Source organism: Trachemys scripta, chromosome 3, assembly GCF_013100865.1.
Source record: "Trachemys scripta elegans isolate TJP31775 chromosome 3, CAS_Tse_1.0, whole genome shotgun sequence".
Lineage (NCBI taxonomy): Eukaryota > Metazoa > Chordata > Testudines > Emydidae > Trachemys > Trachemys scripta.
The window spans coordinates 124,127,434-124,149,010 of record NC_048300.1 but is presented as its reverse complement, the minus strand read 5'-3'; the positions used below and the strand labels follow the sequence as shown (position 1 = coordinate 124,149,010).

Sequence of the window (21,577 nt, the reverse complement as noted above, 5' to 3'; positions counted from 1 at the left end):
AGGAGTTATTTAAGTTATGAGCCAATTTGGCACAAGAACAAATGGATGAAAATTGGCCATCAACAAATTTAGGCTTGAAATTAGACGAAGATGTCTAAACATCAGAGTGAAGTTTTGCAACTGCCTTCCACGGGTAGTAACAAAGACAAAAAAACCTAACTTGTTTCAAGACCGATATTAATAAGTTTATAGAGAGGACGGTATGAGGAGTTGTCTACAATGGCATATAGTCCATCCCCTACTGTTATCACTGTGACGTTCTGTACCTTGGGGGAACACCCAGCACCCCCATGGTCATCCTTATAATATGATTGTGTGGTATTTAATGCAAAGTTTGTCATGTCAGGTGTCTTCGGAAGGCTCATGATACACTGAGCATTGTTGTTATAGTAATGTTAGAGGTTGTAATTTCATGTATATAGTTATGAGGCTGAGAGTGTGTCCTCATGGCTTAAAGTAAACCCAGGCAAAAATTCTCCAAGAGCAAAGGGGCAGTTCACACCTCATCACGGCATGTATGGGACAAACCCAGCCCAGTCTCACAGGAAAAAAAGGACACTGGCTTAGGCAACAACAAAGGATCTGTTGGACTCTCAAGTAAGTGACCCCCCCTTCCCTTGGTGAGTTTGGGACTGTGATGAGGTAATGCTCATCTGACCCTGAAGTGGGGGGGCAAAGCCAAGAGAGAAGAAAGGACATGATAAAAGGGAGAGACATTTGCTGTGCTCTTCCTTTCTCTTCCACCTCCATCTACAGACATCACCACGAAGCAACTGAAGTGCTGATCAAAGGGGAGAGCCTGGCTGAAGAGCAACCAGCCAGCCAGTGGTGAGAAGCATCTAAGTTTGTAAGAGCATTAAAAGTGTTAAGATCAGCTTAGAATGCATTTTGTTTTTATTTCATTTGAACAAATCCGACTTGTTATGCTTTGACTTATCACTTAAAATCTATCTTTGTAGTTAATAAATCTGTTTGTTTATTCTACTTGAAGCAGTGCATTTGGTTTGAAGTGTGTCAGAGACTCCCCTTGGGATAACAAGCCTGGTGCATATCATTTTCTTTGTTAAATTGATGAACTGATATAAGCTTGCAGTATTCACCAGGCACAACTGGACACGGCAAGACAGAGGTTCCTAGGGTTGTGTCTGGGACCGGAGATATTGGCTAGTGTTATTTGGTTGCACAATCCAAGGAGCAGCTTACATGCTAGAGGCTGTGCGTGAACAGCCCAGGAGTGGGGGTTCTCACAGCAGAGCAGGGTAAGGCTGGCTCCTAGAGTCGAGGATTGGAGTGACCTAGCAGATCACCGGTCCAGATAACACCAGAGGGGAATGTCACAATCACCAAATATCTCCAATAGCTGGAGATGGGACACTATATGGGGAGAGCTCTGAGTTACTATAGAGAATTCTTTCCTGGGTGTCTAGCAGGTGCATCTCGCCCACATGCTCAGAGTCTAAATGATTGCCATGTGGGGGGGGGGGTGCAGGAAGGAATCCCCGCTTCCCCCTGCTCCTCCCCCAGTTCAGATTGGCAGAGACCCTGGGGGATTTTTGCCTTTTTTTGCAGCATGGGGGATGGGTCACTTGCTGGTTTAAACTAGAGTTAACAGTGGATTGTCTGTAACTTGAAATTTTTAAAATCAAGATTTGAGGATTTCAGTAACTCAGCCAGAGGTTATGGGCTACTACAGGAGTGGGTGGGTGAGGTTCTGTGGTCTGCGATGTGAAGGAGGTCACACTAGATGATCATGGTGGTCCCTTCTGGCTTTAAAGTCTATCAGTCCATAAGGTCATCTGAAAAACCTTAACTTTGCTTCTGTGCCAACTATAGCCTACAAAATTGTACCTAGTGAACCCTTTATACCAAGTCTGTAAAAAGGATTTTTAAATTACTTTTATGAAAAGTTTCAGAGCTTTGTAAACTCATTCATGAAAATTATGACAGATGTCTTAATTTTGCTCTTAATAGTCAAGTTGAGGGTTACAAACTTATAGAGCCTACAGTCAGGAGGGTCTGTAATACAAACATGTGTAGCTTGCTTTATGTAATATGGCAGTATTCAATCTCAAGAATAAAGATACTAAGAAGTGTCCTGAATTCTTGGAGTCACCGATGACAAACCTGTGTTCTTTAATTATAAGGTTGTCTTCATTTGTTATTGATCTCAGGACAGAGAAGGTTTTTCATGAAAATTAATTGTTTTTTTCTCATAATTGAAACAATATTTGACTTTACAGGCTTAACATTTGTGAGTGTTTGAGGCATTACAATGCTTTCTAAGTGTTTTCCTATAACGATATATTATTTCACTTAACTCTAGATTAAGCTTGTTACTTTGGAATTTCCTCAGTCCATCTATCCATCTCTCTCTCTCTCTCTCTCTCTCTCTCTCACACACACACACACACACACACACACACACAGAGTGTTTCAGAGCTCTCACTGGAAAGAGTTAGTATTGAAACCCTAAGATGCATATGGACTCGTAGAATTTAAAAGCAGTTCAGGGATGGAATCTGTTCCTCCCTAAACCTTTTCCTGTTCCCTTTGCACCAGCTTCCGGAACACCACAACGTGGTTCCTGTCTGCGGCTCCACTCATCATGGCCCTGTGCACTGGGATGATGCAGACTTTAAGAAGGCTTTAATGGAAGACTTCCTAAAGCATGCCATTGTATGCGTGCCTCCTAAAGTATTCAGAAACCAGCAAAGAGGTGTTTAGACCACTGCAAAGCTCTATAAAAACATGAAAGTAGCATTTAATAACTAATTCCCAAATACGCACAAAGTTAAAGGCACCAGTACTAGCTACGGACAACATATTAAATATAAATTTGACATTTTGAGAGACTGAACTTGTGATGCTGGCATACCTGGTGCCAGATCATGCCAAGGCCCTTGCCCTCACTGAACACTGACAAATGCATAGCTCGAAACCAGTCTGACTAGCCTGTGTATTAGTATTATTAAAATAGAGTTATAAGAATGTGTTTAGACTTTATGAAATGCTTGTAGGATGCTGCATGCAGCATCCTCCTTATAACATAGGGTATAGATGTTATAAGGTAATATTTATGTGTTTTCTCTATAACTATAAAAGCATTTGCTAAAACTGGAGAAAAAGCATTACCAAGTGTGAAATGCTAGTTTACCACAAGAGGTGTCACCTTCTCCCCAACAAAGAGGGCCCATATATACCAGACAAACCATTGTGGAACATCATTGGACAAAAGACTTTGTTGATTACCTCCCCCACACCCATGAAGGAGACACGCACAAGCCCTCGTCCCATCACACAGGGGGAAGGGCATAAAAATCTCTGCCAAGGAGGAGGAGTTAACACTGCCTGGAATTTGGATAGGGCAAAATTTTAAGCATAAGCAAGAAATCCCCAAGCTGCTTAGCACTGGTTAGCCCTAAAGGATATAATGAGTTTGTACATTATAATAGCTCTATTACCTTTTGGAACCTAAGACTGCATCTCATTTGTATGTGTATGTTTACCTCTTTCCCCTTGTAAACAGCTCATTTCTTTTTCTTACTTAATAAATCTTTCTTTAGTATTATAGGATTGACTACAAGTGTTGTCTTTGGTTTGAGATCTCAGGAACAGTGATTGGTTCTTTGGGACTGGGAGTAATCTCACTATTATTGTGATTTTTGTGTAAGGGACCAATCACAAAAGCAGGCTTGCCTGGGTGGCAAGATAGGCCATAGTGCCCAACGGGACTGTCTGTGACTCCATGTTAAGGCTGTTATTGTGCTTGTGGAGTTCACACTTGTTACTTGGTTGGTGAAATCTAATTATAGAACATACAACCAGTTTGGGGTCCATGCCCTGTTTCTTGACAGTCTGCCTTGAGGCAGACTGACTTAGGCCTTCATTTACCCTACACAGTTTTGTCAACAAAAGTCAGCTTTCATTAACAAAACAGTGGAAATGTGCACACTGCAATACTCCTCTCACCAATTTAACTCTCCTGCTACGTCGACATAATAAAACCACTTCGACAAGAGGCATAGAGCTTTTTGCGATAAAGTTAGAGCGACACTGTCAATGGAAACACTGCACTAGCTTATGTCGCCCTAACTGGCCTCCAAGTGGTGTCTCACAATGCCCATCATGACTGCTCTGGTCAGCAGTTTCAACTCCACTGCCTGCAGCCCAGTACACAGGCATGTGCCCCTCCGTCTGTGGGGAGGGGAGGCTGTGCAGTCACAGCTCCGCTCCAGCCATAGGAACTTTGCTCACAGCATAGTGGAGAAGGCACATGAAAGAGACACGCAGCAGTGTCATGCTAAGATCAAGGAGCTGAGGCAGATGTACCAGAAGGCAAGGCAGGCCACCTGTTGCTCTGGTGTGGCGCCGAAGACATGCTGCTTCTACAAGGAGCTGCATGTCATCCTCAGCGGCGACTCCACCTCCACTGCCAAGAGCCTCATTGATACTTTGAGAGGACTGAAGCAGTGGCCAACGCAGACAACCCCAAGGACGAAGTGATGGATGAGGAAGTGGAGTTTGAGGAGGATGTGGGACAGATGACATGGTCATCGGGTGGTGTAGTGAGCCAGGACCTCTTTTTGACGCTGGAGGAGTCTTGCCAGTCCCAGTACTCTGGCTTTGGCACACCTGAAGCAGGAAAGGGGAGCTCCGGTAAGTACTCATTTTACTTTGATACTGCATGGTGACATGAGGTAGAGGTATCCTTAATTTTGTTACATGGTACCAGTGGGAGAAGGGATAGAAATTAACAACAGGTCTGTTTGCATCTGCTTCTTGTTCCCCTTTACAACTACGCAATGTGGGCCCTGCGGAAAAGTTTGTTAATGCATACAGAGATCTCCTGGGAATCCTCCATACAGATCTCTAGGAAAATATCCTGGAGGTACTCTGCAATCCTCTGCCAACGGTTCCTTGTCAGAGCAGCTTGTTTCCTCCTCCACTTGCCATGCCAATTGGCAATTACTTCTAAAGGAACCAAGGTGAACAACATAAGGATCTGGTCTGAAGCCGCAATGCAGGAGATGCACCCTTGCATCCTCTGGTAGTCTCAGTAGTGAGATATCAGCTTTGAGTCACCCCCGCCTGTGGAAAACGGTGCCAGTATTCAGAATAGTGTCCCAAGGCGCTGGTACTGATCCCCTTCCTAAACCACCTCCTACACACCAGCAGAGTGCCTCCGTCTGATAAGGAGGCGAACAAGGAATAATAAGGATGACATGTTTAGAGAAGTGCCTCAATCATCTGATCCTACAGATAACGAGCACAGAGTGTGGAAAGAGACAAATGAAAAACTCAGAATGGGTAGCTAGGAGAGGAGAGAGGCAGGAGTGGCTGATAGAGGGGCAGGAGTGAATGATAAAGGTTACAGAGGACCAAACAAACAGAGATGCTGAGGTCCCTGATGGAGCTGCAGTTGGAACACATCCCTGTTCAACTCCCCCTGCAGCCCATACAGAACTGCATTCCATGCCCTCCCCAAACTCCCTCCCCCCCACATCCCTCACATATTCCCAACCCATCACAGTACCCCTTATACTCCACCCTTAGGGACATCTTTCACAATGACAACTGGACTTACACACAGCTGTGAGAGAGTGCTCATTTGAGAGACTGCTCCTCTGTATCACGTCCCTTATAAGAAATGGAAATCTGTGTATTGCTGTTTAATAAAAATTTAGTCTTAGTAATACAATGATTCTTTATTTGAGTCCTACACACAGAGGGTTGCTGCAGAAATTCATGCACAGTGGCAATAGCACATTTGCAGACTCCAATTAATGCTCAGGCAGGAATCATTACAAGGGTCATTCAAGGTGGCAAGGAAACAATGCCTAGCTGAATGCATTACAGAAAGATGCATTACAGTGGCTCATTGTCAAAATGTTTCTTGATTCAAATAGCCCCACATTGAGCCCCTCTAATATCCCTGGTACCTGACTGCTCCAAATCAACTGCCTGACGATCCACATTAACACTCCACTCCTGGGGAAACTATTTCCCCCTTAGATTCACAAATGTTAAGCAGAGCACAGCAGGCTGCTATGACCATGGGAATATTTTCCTCATTGAGGTCTAAACCGCAAAACGTACATTCAATAGTCATTCTGCACCTGCTGAGCCTGTTCTTGAAGCACTCCCTGCTGCTGTCAAGGTTTCCAGTGTAAGGCTTCATGAACCACAGGAGTAAGAGGTAGGCTGGGTCTCCCAGATTCACTGTGGGCATTTCCACATCCCCTGTTGGAATCTTCTGGTCTGGAAAGAAAGCCCCTGAATGCAGCTTTCTATACAAGTCAGTATTCCTGAAGATGTGTGTGTCATGCACCTACCCAGACCACCCTGCATTGATGCCATGAAATGGCCCCGGTGATCCACCAGAACCTACAATACCATAAAGAAGTAGCCCTTTCTGTTGACATACTCTGTCACAAGATGGTCTGGGGCCAAAATTGGGATATACATGCCATCAATAGTCCTACCGCAGTTAGGGAATCCCAGTCCTGCACGTTGCCCAGAGTCGCAGTCCTTCAGAGCAGGAGGCGATTAATGGCCTTGCACACTTGCATCACCAGAACCGTCATGGTTGACTTCCCAATTCCAAATGATTTGCGACTGACCAATAGTGGTCTGGAGTTGCCAGTTTCCACACAGCAATCACCACCTGCTTTTCCACCGTGATGGCAGCTCTTGCGCTGCAGTGCAGGGGCAAGCGCCACACATAGTTCTAAGAAGTTGGCTTTGCATATCCAAAAGTTCTGCAGCCACTGGTCAGCATCTCATACCTGCATCACAGTCCGATCCCACCATTCAATGCTTGTTTCCCAAGTTCAATACTGAACTTGTGTCACTGGGTGCAGCTTCTCCATGAATGCCGACATTAATTTTGAATAGTTTCTTTCCACGGCACACAGAAAGGCAGTCACCACAGATTCATTTTCAGATTCGCACCTCATGAAATACTGCAGGATCAAATGTGTTGTGTTCATTATGCTCATCACAAGACTGGCAGCAGTGCAGGATCCATGTTTTCAGGCAGAGATGGCAGGAGCACAATTTACATGGGCAGTTGAAAAACAGCACGAAATGTATTCAGAAGCCCATGGAACGATGGGACTGAGAAAACTGCATCATGGGACGGTGAGCCTGCCCTCACGATGCACTGCGATCCATTCCCAGAACTCCGAGCAGCAGAAGATAGAGATTTGCACAGTGGGATAGCTACCCATGGTGCACTGCTCTCGCTGTCGGTGCAACAGCACCAACTGTGGACACGCTCTGCTGACACAATGATCTTTGTGTGAACATGCACAAGCAATGTAATTATAGCAGTTTATGATCGTCAATGTAACTTAAGTCGACTTAACTCTGTAGTGTAGACATGGCCTACGGCTATGTCTACACTAGAGACCTTAAGAGGCATAGTTGTACCAATGCAACTGTGCCATTGTAAGATCCCACGTGTAGCTGCTCTATGCTGACGGGAGAGAGCTCCCCCATCGACATAATTAAACCACCCCAATGAGCAGCAGTAGCTACGTTACTGCTGTCCACACCAGCGCTTCTGTCAGTGTAACTTATATCGCTCGAGGCAGGGAGTGGGGTTTCACACCCTGAGCGACATAAATTATATAGACAAAAGTGCTAGTGTAGATGTAACCTTAGATTGATACCACCAACAATTCCCATCTGATGGGCTATGTGGTAGACTATTTTAAACATGTTAATGGTCTCAATTTTATCACAATAGCCTCCTTTGGTGGCCTCAGCAGAACATGGATTAAAAGGACATAAAGAGTGAATTGCCATTTCACCCCTAGAGGTGGTCCTTCAAAGTCCAGGTTGGGGCACATTGATTTGACAGCATTTCCACTGTACACCATACAATTGTTTTGTAGATACAACATGCCAAACTTCAGGACTATCAGTCTGGCATCCTTCACTAATGCTATATTCACTTAGGGAAAAAAATATAAAATAAACATATTGCTTAAAAAAAAAATCTAAGAAGAGGAAAGTCAACAGGAAATAAAACTTCACAGTTACATCACCCACACTGGCTCAATAAATATCCATATGAGTTCCAGCAGTCTGTAATTTAGAGAGGCAACTGAAAGGGTAAAGTTGAGTGTTGAAGGAAACAGGTTGAGGAGCACAAAACATCCCAAACACACTTTCAAAGTCTCAGAAAGAAAAGGAATAATTGAGATTAAATGTAGCATTTATAATATCTGTTGTGTGTTAAGCCAGCCCCATTTTCAGAGGGTGAAAAATTGAAATAGAAAACACCTATTAGATCAAGTCAGTAGGCTCAATTTAAAAAATTCTGCAAGTCCAAAAGTCACATGACAGAAATATGATCCCAATGATTCACAAACAAAAAAAATCTCTATATTCCTGTTGCTATAACAACATCATAAAACATTTGTTCTCTGATGTCATTTTTGATCACATCATTTTGGAATTTGTTATTTTAAAAGTTGGTTGCTATGACACGGTACAGTTGTTAAATGGATTGATTGCCTACTTTCCTATTGACAAGACTATTTGTATCAGTTTTATAAAGCTAATATGATGAACAAAATGAAAGATGTATCTTATTACGTACTATAAAATCCAACAACAGAAACACCTTTAATGAGCTCTATTCTCTGCGTCAATGTGTGGTGAAGCAAGGAGGGATGTCCTCCCACCCTCTTTCAAGTCCCTGTTCTTCCCACTCCCTGGGGTCTTGTGCGCTCTGAACATCAAAAGGGACTCGCATCACAGCACCCCTCCTTCTGGCAAATGAGGGCTAAATATTATTTCCTCTGGATCCTGTCAATGACTCACACTATATAGGGAGACTCAGAGTGTCAGTGTCTCTCTTTAGAGCAGGGGTAGGCATGTGAGCTGATTTTCAGAGGCACTCACACTGCCTGGGTCCTGGACACTGGTCTGGGGGCTCTGCGTTTTAATTTAATTTTAAATAAAGCCTCTTAAACATTTTAAAAACCTTATTTACTTTGCATACAACAATAGTTTAGTTATACATTAAAGACTTATAGAAAGAGACCTTCCAAAAACATTAAAATGTATTACTGGCAAGCGAAACCTTAAATTAGAGTGACTAAATGAAGACTTGGCACACCACTTCTGAAAGGTTGTCGACCCCTGCTTTAGAGCCTCAAAAGTATAATGTACAGATTCCACAGTATTTCTAGCTTCTGTCTACCAGGGCACAAGGGAACAGGGACAGATGATAAATTGATCTCCTGTAGACAGATGCATTGCCTCTGTACCATTGCATTGGCTTGGGGAAGGATTTGTTTTTATAGTTAACTTTTTTTATAATTATTCAGATACTTTACAAGATACTATGGACTCTCAAAAGCATAATATTGAAAGCATGATACAGATATGGTACTCAGTGAAATAGAAAAATAAATGAAATTTCATTAAGCAAAAACACAATTTCTATACAAAAGACACAGAGCTCAATCCTAACCTCTACTACATAACAGGTCTTGAAAAAGCTGCCAGTGCACATATACAGCAGCAGAACAATTAATTTAAGATATAAAAAATGGCACAGCTTGAAAAATTCCCTCTCAATTTGTAAATGAGAAGAAAACTATTTTCAAAACAGGAAAAGTAATTGTTAAAAAACAAGAATCAACAACGGCAAATTCAAGGACAGGTAGTTTATGAAACTGCTTTTAACTCAATTTTTGAAATAGACTAGATTTCAAATTCATGGTATTCCTTTAAAGTCTGTCAGGTTTGTCTCCAGAAGCAGTTCCTCTAGGGCAAGCAGGGTAGACAGTCTGCTTCCCCTGAAGCAAACTAAACCACTCAGAAGTGGGGTAGAGAAAATAAATATTAATTTATGATATTGTGTTCCCCATCCTCTAATGAAACCTCCTTCCAGCTTTCCTAGCTTTTTATGTTTGTCCTCTTTGTGAAAGTCTAGAAATTTATTCATGTAATATAAAGTACAATATAACTGTAAGGGAATCTGCATTATCATGCCAGTGGAATTTTGAGAAGGATGACCTCAAATAATAATAAACTGGGCCCTAATGTTGTTCTAGAATACCAGGGGGAGACAGTAGAAGGCAACTGTTGTGAAAGAAAAGGTGGACAGAAGGAAAGAGAATATCTAATAAACAAGAGTTGTCACAAATGGATTCTAAAAGTTACTGAAGTAACTGATTCAATTAAAAAAGCCTTAATACGAAAAAAAAACAAGCGTGGAAACTGAATTTTAGCCTTTTTAAATGCAGAAGCAAAAGAGAGGAGAAAAATATCACAAGTAACAAAATAGAGCCCTGGGCTGTAAGTACAATTCTGACTCTAAGGGTATGTCTATGGCTCGGGCTCGCGAGGCTCGGGCTGCAGGGCTGTCTTACTGCTGTGTAGACTTCCAGACTTGGGCTCCATCCCAAGCCTGGAACTCTACACAGCAATGAGACAGCCCCACAGCCCAAGCCCCACAAGCCCAAGTCAGCACAAGCCAGCCGTTGGTGTCTAGAAGTGGTGTAGACATATCCTATCAAGTATCTAAACTTTGTGCTGTGACATTTATTATTATTTGTAGTTTGTGTAAGGCATATTTAGTGAGTAATTCCCTTCCTGGTTTAGAAAGAAAATTGCTTTTAAACTACTTCACTTTATTATATAAATACCCACAATTTTCTTCTTTATTCAGAAATGTGGTATTGTTTTTTGAACTTATTCATCAGTTGTCTTTTGCGGCCAGAAACAAACACGCTGACATGTCACTAGCCCCATAGTACATTCAATTTCTAATACTTGTATATACAAATTACAGTTCAGTTGTGCTATACAGTGAAGAAGAGTATATGTGATCCTAAATAGTTGCCGTTTTTTAAAAGAGCTGATGATACTATGTGTGTCAAGTACAATGAGTGCGCAGCAGGTTAATGGCATCACAAGTCAGTCCAGACTGATCCTTTGTCGGGTATTCCCATTTGTTCTCTTAGTTTAAGCTCATCTCATTTTTGTAACAGTAACTAGCTGTCATTTGTGCCATCTCTTGTCAGGGCTGACTGGCATTCATATTCGGTTCATTATACATTCAATTTCTTCTTCATATGCGCTGAATCAAAGTTAAGAAATCCCAAAGCTTTCCATTTTGCCAAAATGAGTTGTATGTGAAATTCTGCTGAAATGTTAAGACTTGCAAGAAATGTACTCTCTGCAACAAATCAGCATAACGCAAGTGCTCCCATGGAAATCTAGATTCCATATGAAAATATTAGAAATGATTGATGTCAAGAAGACCACATTTTCTGTTGGAATTATTTACATCAGGATATACTAGCCAGCCTCTTCTCCTACTGAGCACATTTCATTTACCAAGACTGTTTTGCATGGCAGGCTAAGGCACTATGCGTATAAGTATTGAAAACCTGGGTTCCCTGCAGATGCTTAAATGAAAATTCTAGCAATAATAATAAATGTGAAGTTGTCAAATGTGAAAATGGATTTAATTATCTCAGCCAAATCCCTAGTTATTGTAAGTCCACATCACAAAACTGACACCCAATTGTACTTTGTTTAGGAGAGGCAAAGGATTCAGCTAGAAAGATTGTTGTACCTTATGACTAGATGTGCATTGGTAATATTTGTGTGGAGGAGCTTATACAATGAATGACAAAACTACTAATACACTATTCACTATAGCTAAAAGCTAGTACTATCTATAGCATGGTTTTTATACCATGAGTTCCCATTCCTTTCATGAGCACTAAATTATGAATACTGTACAAATAAAAAGTGAATCTTAGAAAAAGAAAAGATAAGATTATATGCAAAGTCAATATTTTTACATTTTAATTCTTTAGGATTGCTTGTTTGGGACCATTACCTATCATATCCTCACAGTGGCAGGACAGTACAGCAAGTGTACACACACACACACACAAATATCTCAAGAGGTGACACTGTCAACCAAGAGATGTCAGTGCATTGCAAGCATGCTATCAATTTAACTCAATCACACTGAATGTATTACAGAATTAAAATTACCATACACATTGATTCTGAAATAGGTCACCACCACCAAAAGGACCATATGAAAGTTGCTCTAGAAATCAATTTTGAATTGAATTTTGTTTAACACAAATCCCACACTTTTTAATAAGGACTTGAATAATCCAATTAGAGTGAAGGATGCCCTTGCAACTGAGGAGCTCTACATCACAAATTTCAACAGAATTGAATCATTCATTTTATTAAAAAAACAAAAGCAAAAACAAAAAAACTTTATAACCTTTATTGTTGTGTAGTTAACCTTCCAGATGTGAACTGAATGATAACTGATGCAGTTCTGTCTTCTCGAGTCTGCTGACAGACAGCTTTCCTATAGAGTTGCTCAAAACTCTCTGGTAACAAGTAAAATTGATAAGAATGATGTCAATTTCACACTGCTACTGGCCAAAGCGTGAAGCAGCAGTGACAGGACATGGTACTATTCATGTGGAAAGTGAACAAAAAAAAAAAACTATCTGGGAAGGAGAGAATAGTAGCACATATTTGTTTCTCATATTCCTCCTTGCTGCAGCCAGGTGCTGAGGGTGATGTAGCATAACAGACACCCAAACATCCTTGCCCAAATCTCCACAAGACAATATTCAAGGTTGAACTGTAAATTAAAGTTAAAGCAAGAGATTAGAGGAAAAATACAAAGGTAATCAGATTAATATGGACTGGAGCGCCTTACACACATATGCAGAAGCTATGTCCAGTTCTTCCTACCTAACAAAAACTTATTTTTTCCCCTCATAAGAGCTCTCCTTAACAGTTCATTCTGCCAAAATACATACGAAGAAACCAAATCTCCAGATTCTTAGAATCACTCTTTCGGCTATGAATATGGTGGCAGAAACCCATGCCTAATACTTGATTAGCAGTTTCAGTTTATCCAACACTCCTAACATGTAAAGCCTTCATGTGTTTTACTACTCTACACTATCTAAAGACAAATATATCAATAGTTATGCAATTAGTGGCAGATATACCAAATATGAGAAATCTCGTCACATTTTTGATAGTACTGCCAGCGATTACTATACCAGAATAGTCTGCTTTAGTGGTGGTGGTGGTGGTGGTTAGTGCTTTCAACTACTTCAATAGGGTTCCATGTAAGCACAGGGATCCATTTGTAAGAATGTCATTACAGGATTGATGCCCTTATAGTTAACATCATGGATGTTCAAATCACCTCCATGATGCAGACACATATTTTATAAAATCTTTCATTATAACATGTTGCAAAATTTAAAAAAAAAGGACTTGTTTTAACCTCCCACCCAGCAACAGCAGCAGCAGATTGAGTCTATGCCTCTGAGGTCCCTTACATCCTCAGCAACTCAGTGAAACTTAAATCATCATCATCAGTTTTTGAAGCTGTCTACAGGCAGAAGCTATAAAGTGACCAGATACATTACTTGTCAATTTCACTATCCTGTTGCTGGCTACTTTCACAGAAAGTTTCATTAGCCACTGGCAAGTAAGTGGGCATCTGTGTTTTTCAAGACCTGAAAATGATACATTTTAAATGTAACATAGAAGAAAGCTACTAATGCTCAGTCAAAACAGTTTTAATTGGCAGAGGGAGAAAAAGTTTTACCCCAATGAACCTGTGCAGACAAAACAGAAACTGGCCCTCATGACTCCAGCATCCCAGCGATAGAACAAATCTACACATCTATTCAAGGCAGATCAACCAGACATCCAAATAAGAAAACACATGCACTCCCTCCGTCTACAGATACCAATCATCCAGACTAAACCATTTTCAGTAGGTCATTCTGCTACCTGAAGTATTTTCTTAAGATGCCATTAAGAAGAAATGGGATTATTTCTGATGTTTCCCAATATTGAAAATTGGTAAGATTAAGGGAAAAGATGACCAACTACTAAAGTTTACCACACATGAAAATGTTATATCCTAACTAGTAAACACTATTATTCTTGAATAATTTGTTCTGTGTTTCTAGTTCAGCAACTAGGTAGATTAAAGGAATATGGTCCACCCGATTCATGGCTTGCCACCTTCTTCCATGCTACCATTATGCCTCAAACATTAACAATCACCTTCTCCTTGTTCAATTCTCTCCTTAAAACTCACTGCTTTTGTAAAATCTATCAGCTCTAATCCACCTCCGAATCACAGTTCATTCTTTTATAAACTTATAAATATTTATAAGTTTAACAAATGAAAGTGTCTGGTGCAACTAGTCTTAGCTCCTGCTCTTCGCAGGAAGTTACCACCACGCCACCAGGACTTTATTCCCCTAATTCACCATTTTCCTTCACACATCTTCCATATATGTTGTCCTGGGGTAGGATTCAAGAAACAAGTGTTAATTTGTAAACCCTCCTCCTGACAGTGCATGAATCACAAAGTGGACCTGACAAAAAACAAAAGTGAAACTAACCACTCTATTTCTGCAGTCCAAATAGACCAGGGGTCTCAAACACACGCAGCCTGCGGAGCTCTTCCCTGCAGCCCGCCAAGCTCCCTGCACCCCAAGTTATTTTATGTGGCAGCTAAGCTCCCTGCTCGCTGCTCCCCAATGTTTGGGGCCAGGTCTCTCCCCCAGCCCCGCCTGCCACCCCCACGCATCTCCCCTGGGCTCACTTACTGCCCCGGAACCTGCAGCTCATGCTGACTCCACTCCGCTCTGCCGGCTTCCGGCATCACCTGCTGCCTCAGGGTCCTAGTGCCCCCCTCCACTCTGGCCAGGGCAGGCTGCCCTTGCCCTTCCCCTTCCCTTCTGCCCTAGTTCTGAGCCTCTCCAATGCCACAAACCCCTCATCCCCAGCCCCACAGTCCTCATCCCTGCACCCCCTCCTATCCCCAAACTCCATCCCAGAGCCTGCACCCCCCACCCCCTGCCTGGAGCCTGCACCCAGCACCCAAACTCCATACCAGAGCCTGCACCCCAGACCTCCTCCCCCACCCAAACTCGCTCCCAGAGCCTTAGGCAGGTGGGGGTCGAGTTTCGGAGGGGGAGGGAGCAGGTTCTGGGCACCACCAAAATTTATACAAACCTGCCACCCCTGGAAGAGGCAGAGCAGGGGTGGAGTGGTGGTGCAGCCCAGTGCAGTGGGGGGGCTTTAACAGAAGTAAATCTAACTAAGTGCGTGTTTTGTCCTTTGAGTGAGGTGCATTACTGTTGGTGGCGCTTAGCACTTTCCAGGAGAGAGGGGGGAGGAGCAGGGAGCCGCGCGCTCAGGGGAGGAGGTGGAGAAGAGATAGGGCAGGGCCTCATGGAAGGGGTGGAGTGAGGGCGGGGCCGGGGGCACCGAGAGGGAGGTGTCAGTGATGAGGCCCTCGGGCCAATGCACTAGTCCTCATGTGGCCCTCGTGATCATTTGAGTTTGAGACCCCTGAAATAGACTGTAGTACAAAAAATAAATAAAAAGCATTAATGGATTGTCAGTCTTCGAAATGAAAAAATGGAACACCTGGTATACATGTCTAACACAATCACTTGTCCCTTCCCCTAGAAACAGACTCTCAGTACTGCCAACCTGAAGCATTCAAAAATCATGAGTCAGGCCCCCAAATATCTAGTTTGTATTTAAAAAAAAAAGATATTTTTAAAAAAATAATAAATATCAGAGGAGGAGGGATTGTATTTACCTTTAGGTTGAGAGTCTTTAGGGTTCACATTTCCAAGCTTTTCTCTGTCAGACATGAGGGCTAAAAACTTTATTTTTAAATGAAAGCTGAGATTCTCATGACTCTTGGAGCTGGGGGTTTAAGTATCACAAGAGATGACATTACTATCTTTGTTCTGCAGTGTCCTGCTTGCCCCTGGGGTATGGATGAGGAGGAGTAGGAAAAGAGATGTCTGCACAGGCTGGGTCACTAGAAGCCTGCACACCAATTGAACCACTGCCCAGAGTCAGAGCAAGCAACTCCATGTTAATCTGACCTTGTAGCAGTGGTCTCATCTGTTGGGTGGAATGTATCTCACCAAGAGGGCTTATGGGTGATGGAGTGCAGAGCAACACCACAAGAGGCAGCACATGCAGGTTCTGGCAGCCTGATGTCAATTTCAACAGCTCAGCTTGTTGGCCAGGCTCCCAGGGTTCACACAAACCCCTGTCCCTGTCCCCTCCTCCTTAACCAGTACAATACTGTCAGCTTTGCAAAAAATAGGGACACCAGATAAAGGCAATGAAAACACAGCTATACGGTTTTCAGGGATTCATAGTCATCCTAATTAATTGTGAAATTAAATGTTTAACACACTTTCCGTTTTAATGAGGTGGTAACAGAGTTAAGGAAATTTACATTCAGAAACAGTTCTACTCTGAAAAATGACTTGGTAAACAATTACTAGGGTTTCCATGAAAAGCAACAGAGTCATGTGGCACCTTTAAGACTAACAGATGTATTGGAACATAAGCTTTCGTGGGTGAATTCCCACTTCGTCAGATGCTTCGTCAGGGTTTCCGTGTGTGTTGTAGTAATGGTTTAGTTTATAAATACAGAAATGTTTTTCGTAATTGCCACCTCTGCAAACTTGGCCTGGGATCCTACAGCAAACCAGGTTCTTACCTGCTCATGCATCCTCACCACTAATCAAGAGTCTTCAAGCTAAATACTCTCCTAAATATAATACAACTCTAGTGTCCTCCAACTGTGCAACACTGTTACAGTGAGATTACATAATTTCATTCCTTCTGAATTAGTGCAGTGAGTATTTGTAACTCAGTTTACAAAGGCATTTTTGGTAAAAAGCACAAATGCGAAAACTCCAAGATATTAAAGTAACTCTTTTTACCTCACTATTTTTAATAAGTAATAGATTACGATGTTTTATGGGTAATTTACACCTAAATCAGAGGGATAGCTCAGTGGTTTGAGCATTGGCCTGCTAAACCCAGGGTTGTGAGTTAAATCACTGAGGGGGCTGTTTAGGGAACAAGGATAAAAATTTGGGGATTGATCCTGCTTTGAACAGGGGATTGGACTAGATGACCTCCTGAGGTCCTTTCCAACCCTGATATTATATGAGTGTGCTTATATTTACACAAATGTGATAAAGTGGACTAGGCCCTGAGACGACCTTCTGGAGCCTTGTGGCCCTGCCAGACCCCGCCCCAGAAAAGGGAAGTGGAGAGAGTCCTCCAAGCAGCCTAGAGCAGTGGCATGGGACAGAGCCAGAGAGGAGCTGCCGGAAGCAGCCAATCCAGACCCAGCAGGCCCATATAAAAGGAGTTGCAGAGCAGAGATCAGTTCCTTGATGACAGAGCATGGATAGTGTGCCTGGCTGGCTGAGGGAGCTATGGGACCTTGGACAGAGAAGTTCTGGCAGAGACCCGGGGGAACGCAAAGGAGCTCCGGACTGGCTGCTGGGACTCAACAAGGACAAGGCCCAGAGATGAGGGTGAAGAATTAGCTGTGTCCATGGGGATGTGGCCCAGACAATTGTAGCAGTAACGCAGCTTAACTAAAGGCATGCAGTGGATGGCTGCTATCTAGATGGTCCCTGGAATAGAGGGTGGGCCTGAGTCTCTTTCCCCCTCCCCCTGCAGCCACTAGGAAAGTGACCTGGACTTTGATGCACCCCAGAAGAGGAACTGAACTCGTTTAGTGGCCCAGCAGAAGAGTTGGGGCTAGAAAAGCCCAGAGAGGCAAAGAGTCTCTAGGGAGAGAACTCTGGTGGATGTGATGGCTGGGACTGCTTAAAGAACAGGGACAATTTGAGAGTGCCCAAAGGGGCTGAGAGACTGTTTGAACCAGGATACCGTAATATGCCCTGTTGGACTGATTGAGGATTGAGCCCAGGAACATGGCTGCAGATAGAGATTTAGAGAGCATTGAGATAGGCCCCCTGTTGTACTTATATCACAGAAGGGGTTTGATTTGTATTTCACATACAGACTCTGTGGGACTCGGCTCAGAGTCACCGAAGACTCATCACAAAGAGAGAGAGAGAGAGAGAGAGTGTGAGTGTGCAGGCACACACTGAGACAGGGGATGCTCATGAGAGGTGAGTGAGAGCCCGTTACAAGAAGTTACAGACAGAGGAACTGGAAACAGTTCCCACACTATGAAGCAATATTTGGAAACAGCTGTTTAACTGATAAGCAAGTATTGGGATGACAAATTCATTTAAATTAGAATGCAAATTTTGAGGTGATTGAGTACTTGTTGATTTTTAAATCATTTTTAAAATTTACCAGAAACTGTGCCATCTTAAAGCTACTGTACCTCTCAGTTTAAGTGTTTGGATACAAATGAAAATTAAGATATAGTCCAAAACCTGCAAGGAGCAAAAACTCCACTTGAAAGAACCCTGATAATCCAAGCCTTTTCTTTCTGTAGTAATCCATGAACACTGTATCTAGGCCTACTTATGTCTATCATGACAGGCAATTCTACATGGAACTAAAACGCAGCTATTTCCCCACTACCCACCCTAGGATAAAATGGCTACAAAGTAAACTGTGTCCCATAATTTATGCACATGAACAGTTCTATTTCCTTTAGTGACAGTATAAATGATACACTGGCCATAACATTTATCTGAAAGAAGTGATATCCTTCTCAGGGGATGTTAAGACAAAAAAAAGTGTGAATAAAATACAGTATTCTTGATTGTCTTTGTTTTTTTAGAAAAGTGGATTTTTGCACCAATCTTCAATAGATATGCCTTTTACTGAAAACCTACTGGCATCAAATACGCCAAAAGTCCACAAAAAGTAAATGATATTTCTTTTTAATAGTTTTTATTAAAACTATATTTTTATCTCTATCTTTTATTATCTCTATTTTAACAATTTGATCAATGCAATCAGAATTGTGCATATATTACACTATCCTGGCATACTTAATCTAACATCTGGAGAAAAGTCAATCCAAGCATTCCATATCTTATATTTTTATAGTAACTAATTCAGAGTTTGAAACACAAGTGTTATAAAGTTGCTCATGAAAACTAGGCAACTGGGATTTTCTTTTAAAAAGAGAAATTAAGCATTTGTTTTGAACAAAAGTTACTTTTCATTTTAAACCTGTTCACAAAAGCCCATGCATACAAAATCTGAGTCCTGTTAACCTTCAATATACTTTCACCAATAACATCTCTTCCACTCTAGTGATAGGAGTATGTAAAATACCATCTTTTGAAGGAGACATTTTTTTTTTTTAAGTCACAAGAACATACCAACACAATATACTTTAAAAGTTCTGTAATCTGGACACAGATTCTTGTGTCTTAAAATTGAAAAAGAAATACTGTCCAGAACAAACCTTGCTTTTGACTATTTGTGAGCATGTACATCTTCATCAGCATTTTCCCTTCACAATAACTGAGTGAGATAATCCTGTCCCTTGAGTTCAAATGTCCCACCACCCAGGACAAACTTGCCAGTAACCATCTTAATTTTCTAACACTAGAAATGGTCTGAAAAAGTCTTGTTAACAAAATATATGTTTAACGTATGCATAATTCTGAGATCTTTACTTGACTAGTTTTTCCTGTTTTCCTTCATTTGGGTGGTTTCTTCCAAATGTGGTTCTCAACATTTGGAAAGTACAATGGTTAATGAAGAAAGGTTAGCTTTGTACAGTGAGACAGTTCTTGGCATACTCTAAATGTGATAAATCACTCACTCTCCAACTGATGTACTGGAAGGGGACAAATTTTTGAATAAAAATGGATGCAAGGAAATTCAAATTCCATTTCTGTGTACTGTATGCCTAAACAAAAAAAGTGTAGCACAGTTTAAGATAGGATTTCCAAGAGGATGTGTCAGTTGTTTTAAAACCCTTTAAAATGGAAAGTGCTACAGTTAACATAATCAACAACATAGCCTTATGTATAAAGCCAACCTCCCTCTTAGCTGAGCTTCATAATCCTGAACTCCTGACAAATAAACCAAGCTCAGTAAGTCTTATTATTTCTATTACAGTAGCACCTAGTGACGCAGCTAAGGTCAGGTCCCCACTGAGGTAAGCTCTATGCAAACATCAAATAAGAGATCATCCATTATTAGACAGAAGACTTTGCTGGGAATGTGTAGGTTAGTCTCCCTCCTTTGAAAGTGGATGACTTTGAGAAAAGGAGTATGTTGTAATGTGACATCTACAATTTCCCTAAGGACTTAAAAAATCTCACTTTGTACCAGACCAAGAGCCCTGATTAAAGAGCAACTATTCACAGTCCAGACATTATCAAAGGCAGGTTTCCCTTCGTGGAAGGGATAACAGGAGTCTCAGTGGAGACTTATGTATGTATGACTTATGCATCTTATGTATTACAATCACAAAATATGAATAAGGGGACCCATGGCAGAAGGGGCGTGGGCCCCGGTGTTTACCTGGCGGTGTTCAGCAGCGGGTGCTTGGTCCCAACCAACTTGCGGACCTGCATGGCGATGTTGCTCAGCTCGTCGCTCAGCAGACAGCGGAGGCTCATAAACGAGGTCGGATACCCCACGATCTTCTCAGCCTCGGACACCACTTTACTCCAGTGAGACGCAGCAGACGGGGAACCCGAGAACAGGCCCCTCCGCCACCGCACTCCGCCGCCTCCTCCCCGCGCAGACCACAGTCCGGGGGGCGGCGGCAACAGCAGCCGGGAGCAGCTGCCCCCCCAACGCAACAACACCAGGGGACACATTATCCCAGCCCCTTAATAAACTCCCCCACCTCTGCGCTTCGCCCCCCAATAGCTTTCGCGCACCGCGCACAGCCTAGCTGCGCTAATGCTGCCCAGCTCCCCGTTCTCCTGCCGCAGCCCCTCAGTGCCCCCGTGCCCGACTGTACCCCAACTACTGTCACCGCCGCCAACAGGCTCCTCTCCAGGGGCGGCCGGATACGAAGCCACCCCCTGTGTCCAGCCCTTCTCCCCGCGCAGCGCCTGGCCCCCGGGCCCTCAACCCCTGCGACCCGGGTCCCCTTCTCCCGGCCCCACTCCCCAGCAGGGGCTATGCTACTGCTATCGCCGCTCCCCACGGGGCATGTTCGCTCTGCCTCCACAGCCGGCAGCCCGGGCTGCTTGTGCCATGGGGGCAGCCATCTTAGCTGTCGCAAAACACAAGACGTAAAGCAACGACAATCATGGAATTAGAACCCTTCCCGCTTCCTCACTTTCCGGCTTCAGCTGGGAGAAGGGGCAGGGGGCGAGGGAGGGATTTGCTTCCAATCCACCCGTCCTGTCTCCGTTGCTTCCCGTATGGGGGAGGCTGCAGGATAAAATACCCAAGGCAGCCCCCGCATCCCAAAGAAGCCTGTCAGACCCCCAGTGACACCAACACCAGTCCCTCCCCAGAGACCCCATCACACCCATAGTGACACCCCCGCCAGTCCTTTCCCAAAGAGCCCATCGCACCCACAGTGACACCCCCGCCAGTCCTTTCCCAAAGAGCCCATCGCACCCACAGTGACACCCCCACCAGTCCTTTCCCAAAGAGCCCATCACACCCACAGTGACACCCCCCACCAGTCCTTTCCCAAAGAGCCCATCGCACCTACAGTGACACCCCCATCAGTCCTTTCCCAAAGAGCCCATCGCACCCAAAGTGACACCCCCACCAGTCCTTT

At 43.1% G+C, this 21,577-nt stretch overlaps 1 protein-coding gene across 3 annotated transcripts in view; it reads right to left on the bottom strand.

Moving 5' to 3' along the window:
* The window catches only part of PDSS2 (decaprenyl diphosphate synthase subunit 2), a 145,179-nt gene extending 124,241 nt beyond the window's left edge, over nt 1-20,938 (bottom strand). For all 3 annotated transcript variants that reach the window (XM_034765934.1, XM_034765935.1, XM_034765936.1), the window contains exon 1: nt 20,353-20,938. In XM_034765934.1, the coding sequence (XP_034621825.1) occupies nt 20,353-20,654 (302 nt within the window). In that variant the 5' untranslated portion in view covers nt 20,655-20,938. The remainder of the gene's footprint in view (nt 1-20,352) is intronic.
* Between the last annotated feature and the right edge of the window lie 639 nt (nt 20,939-21,577).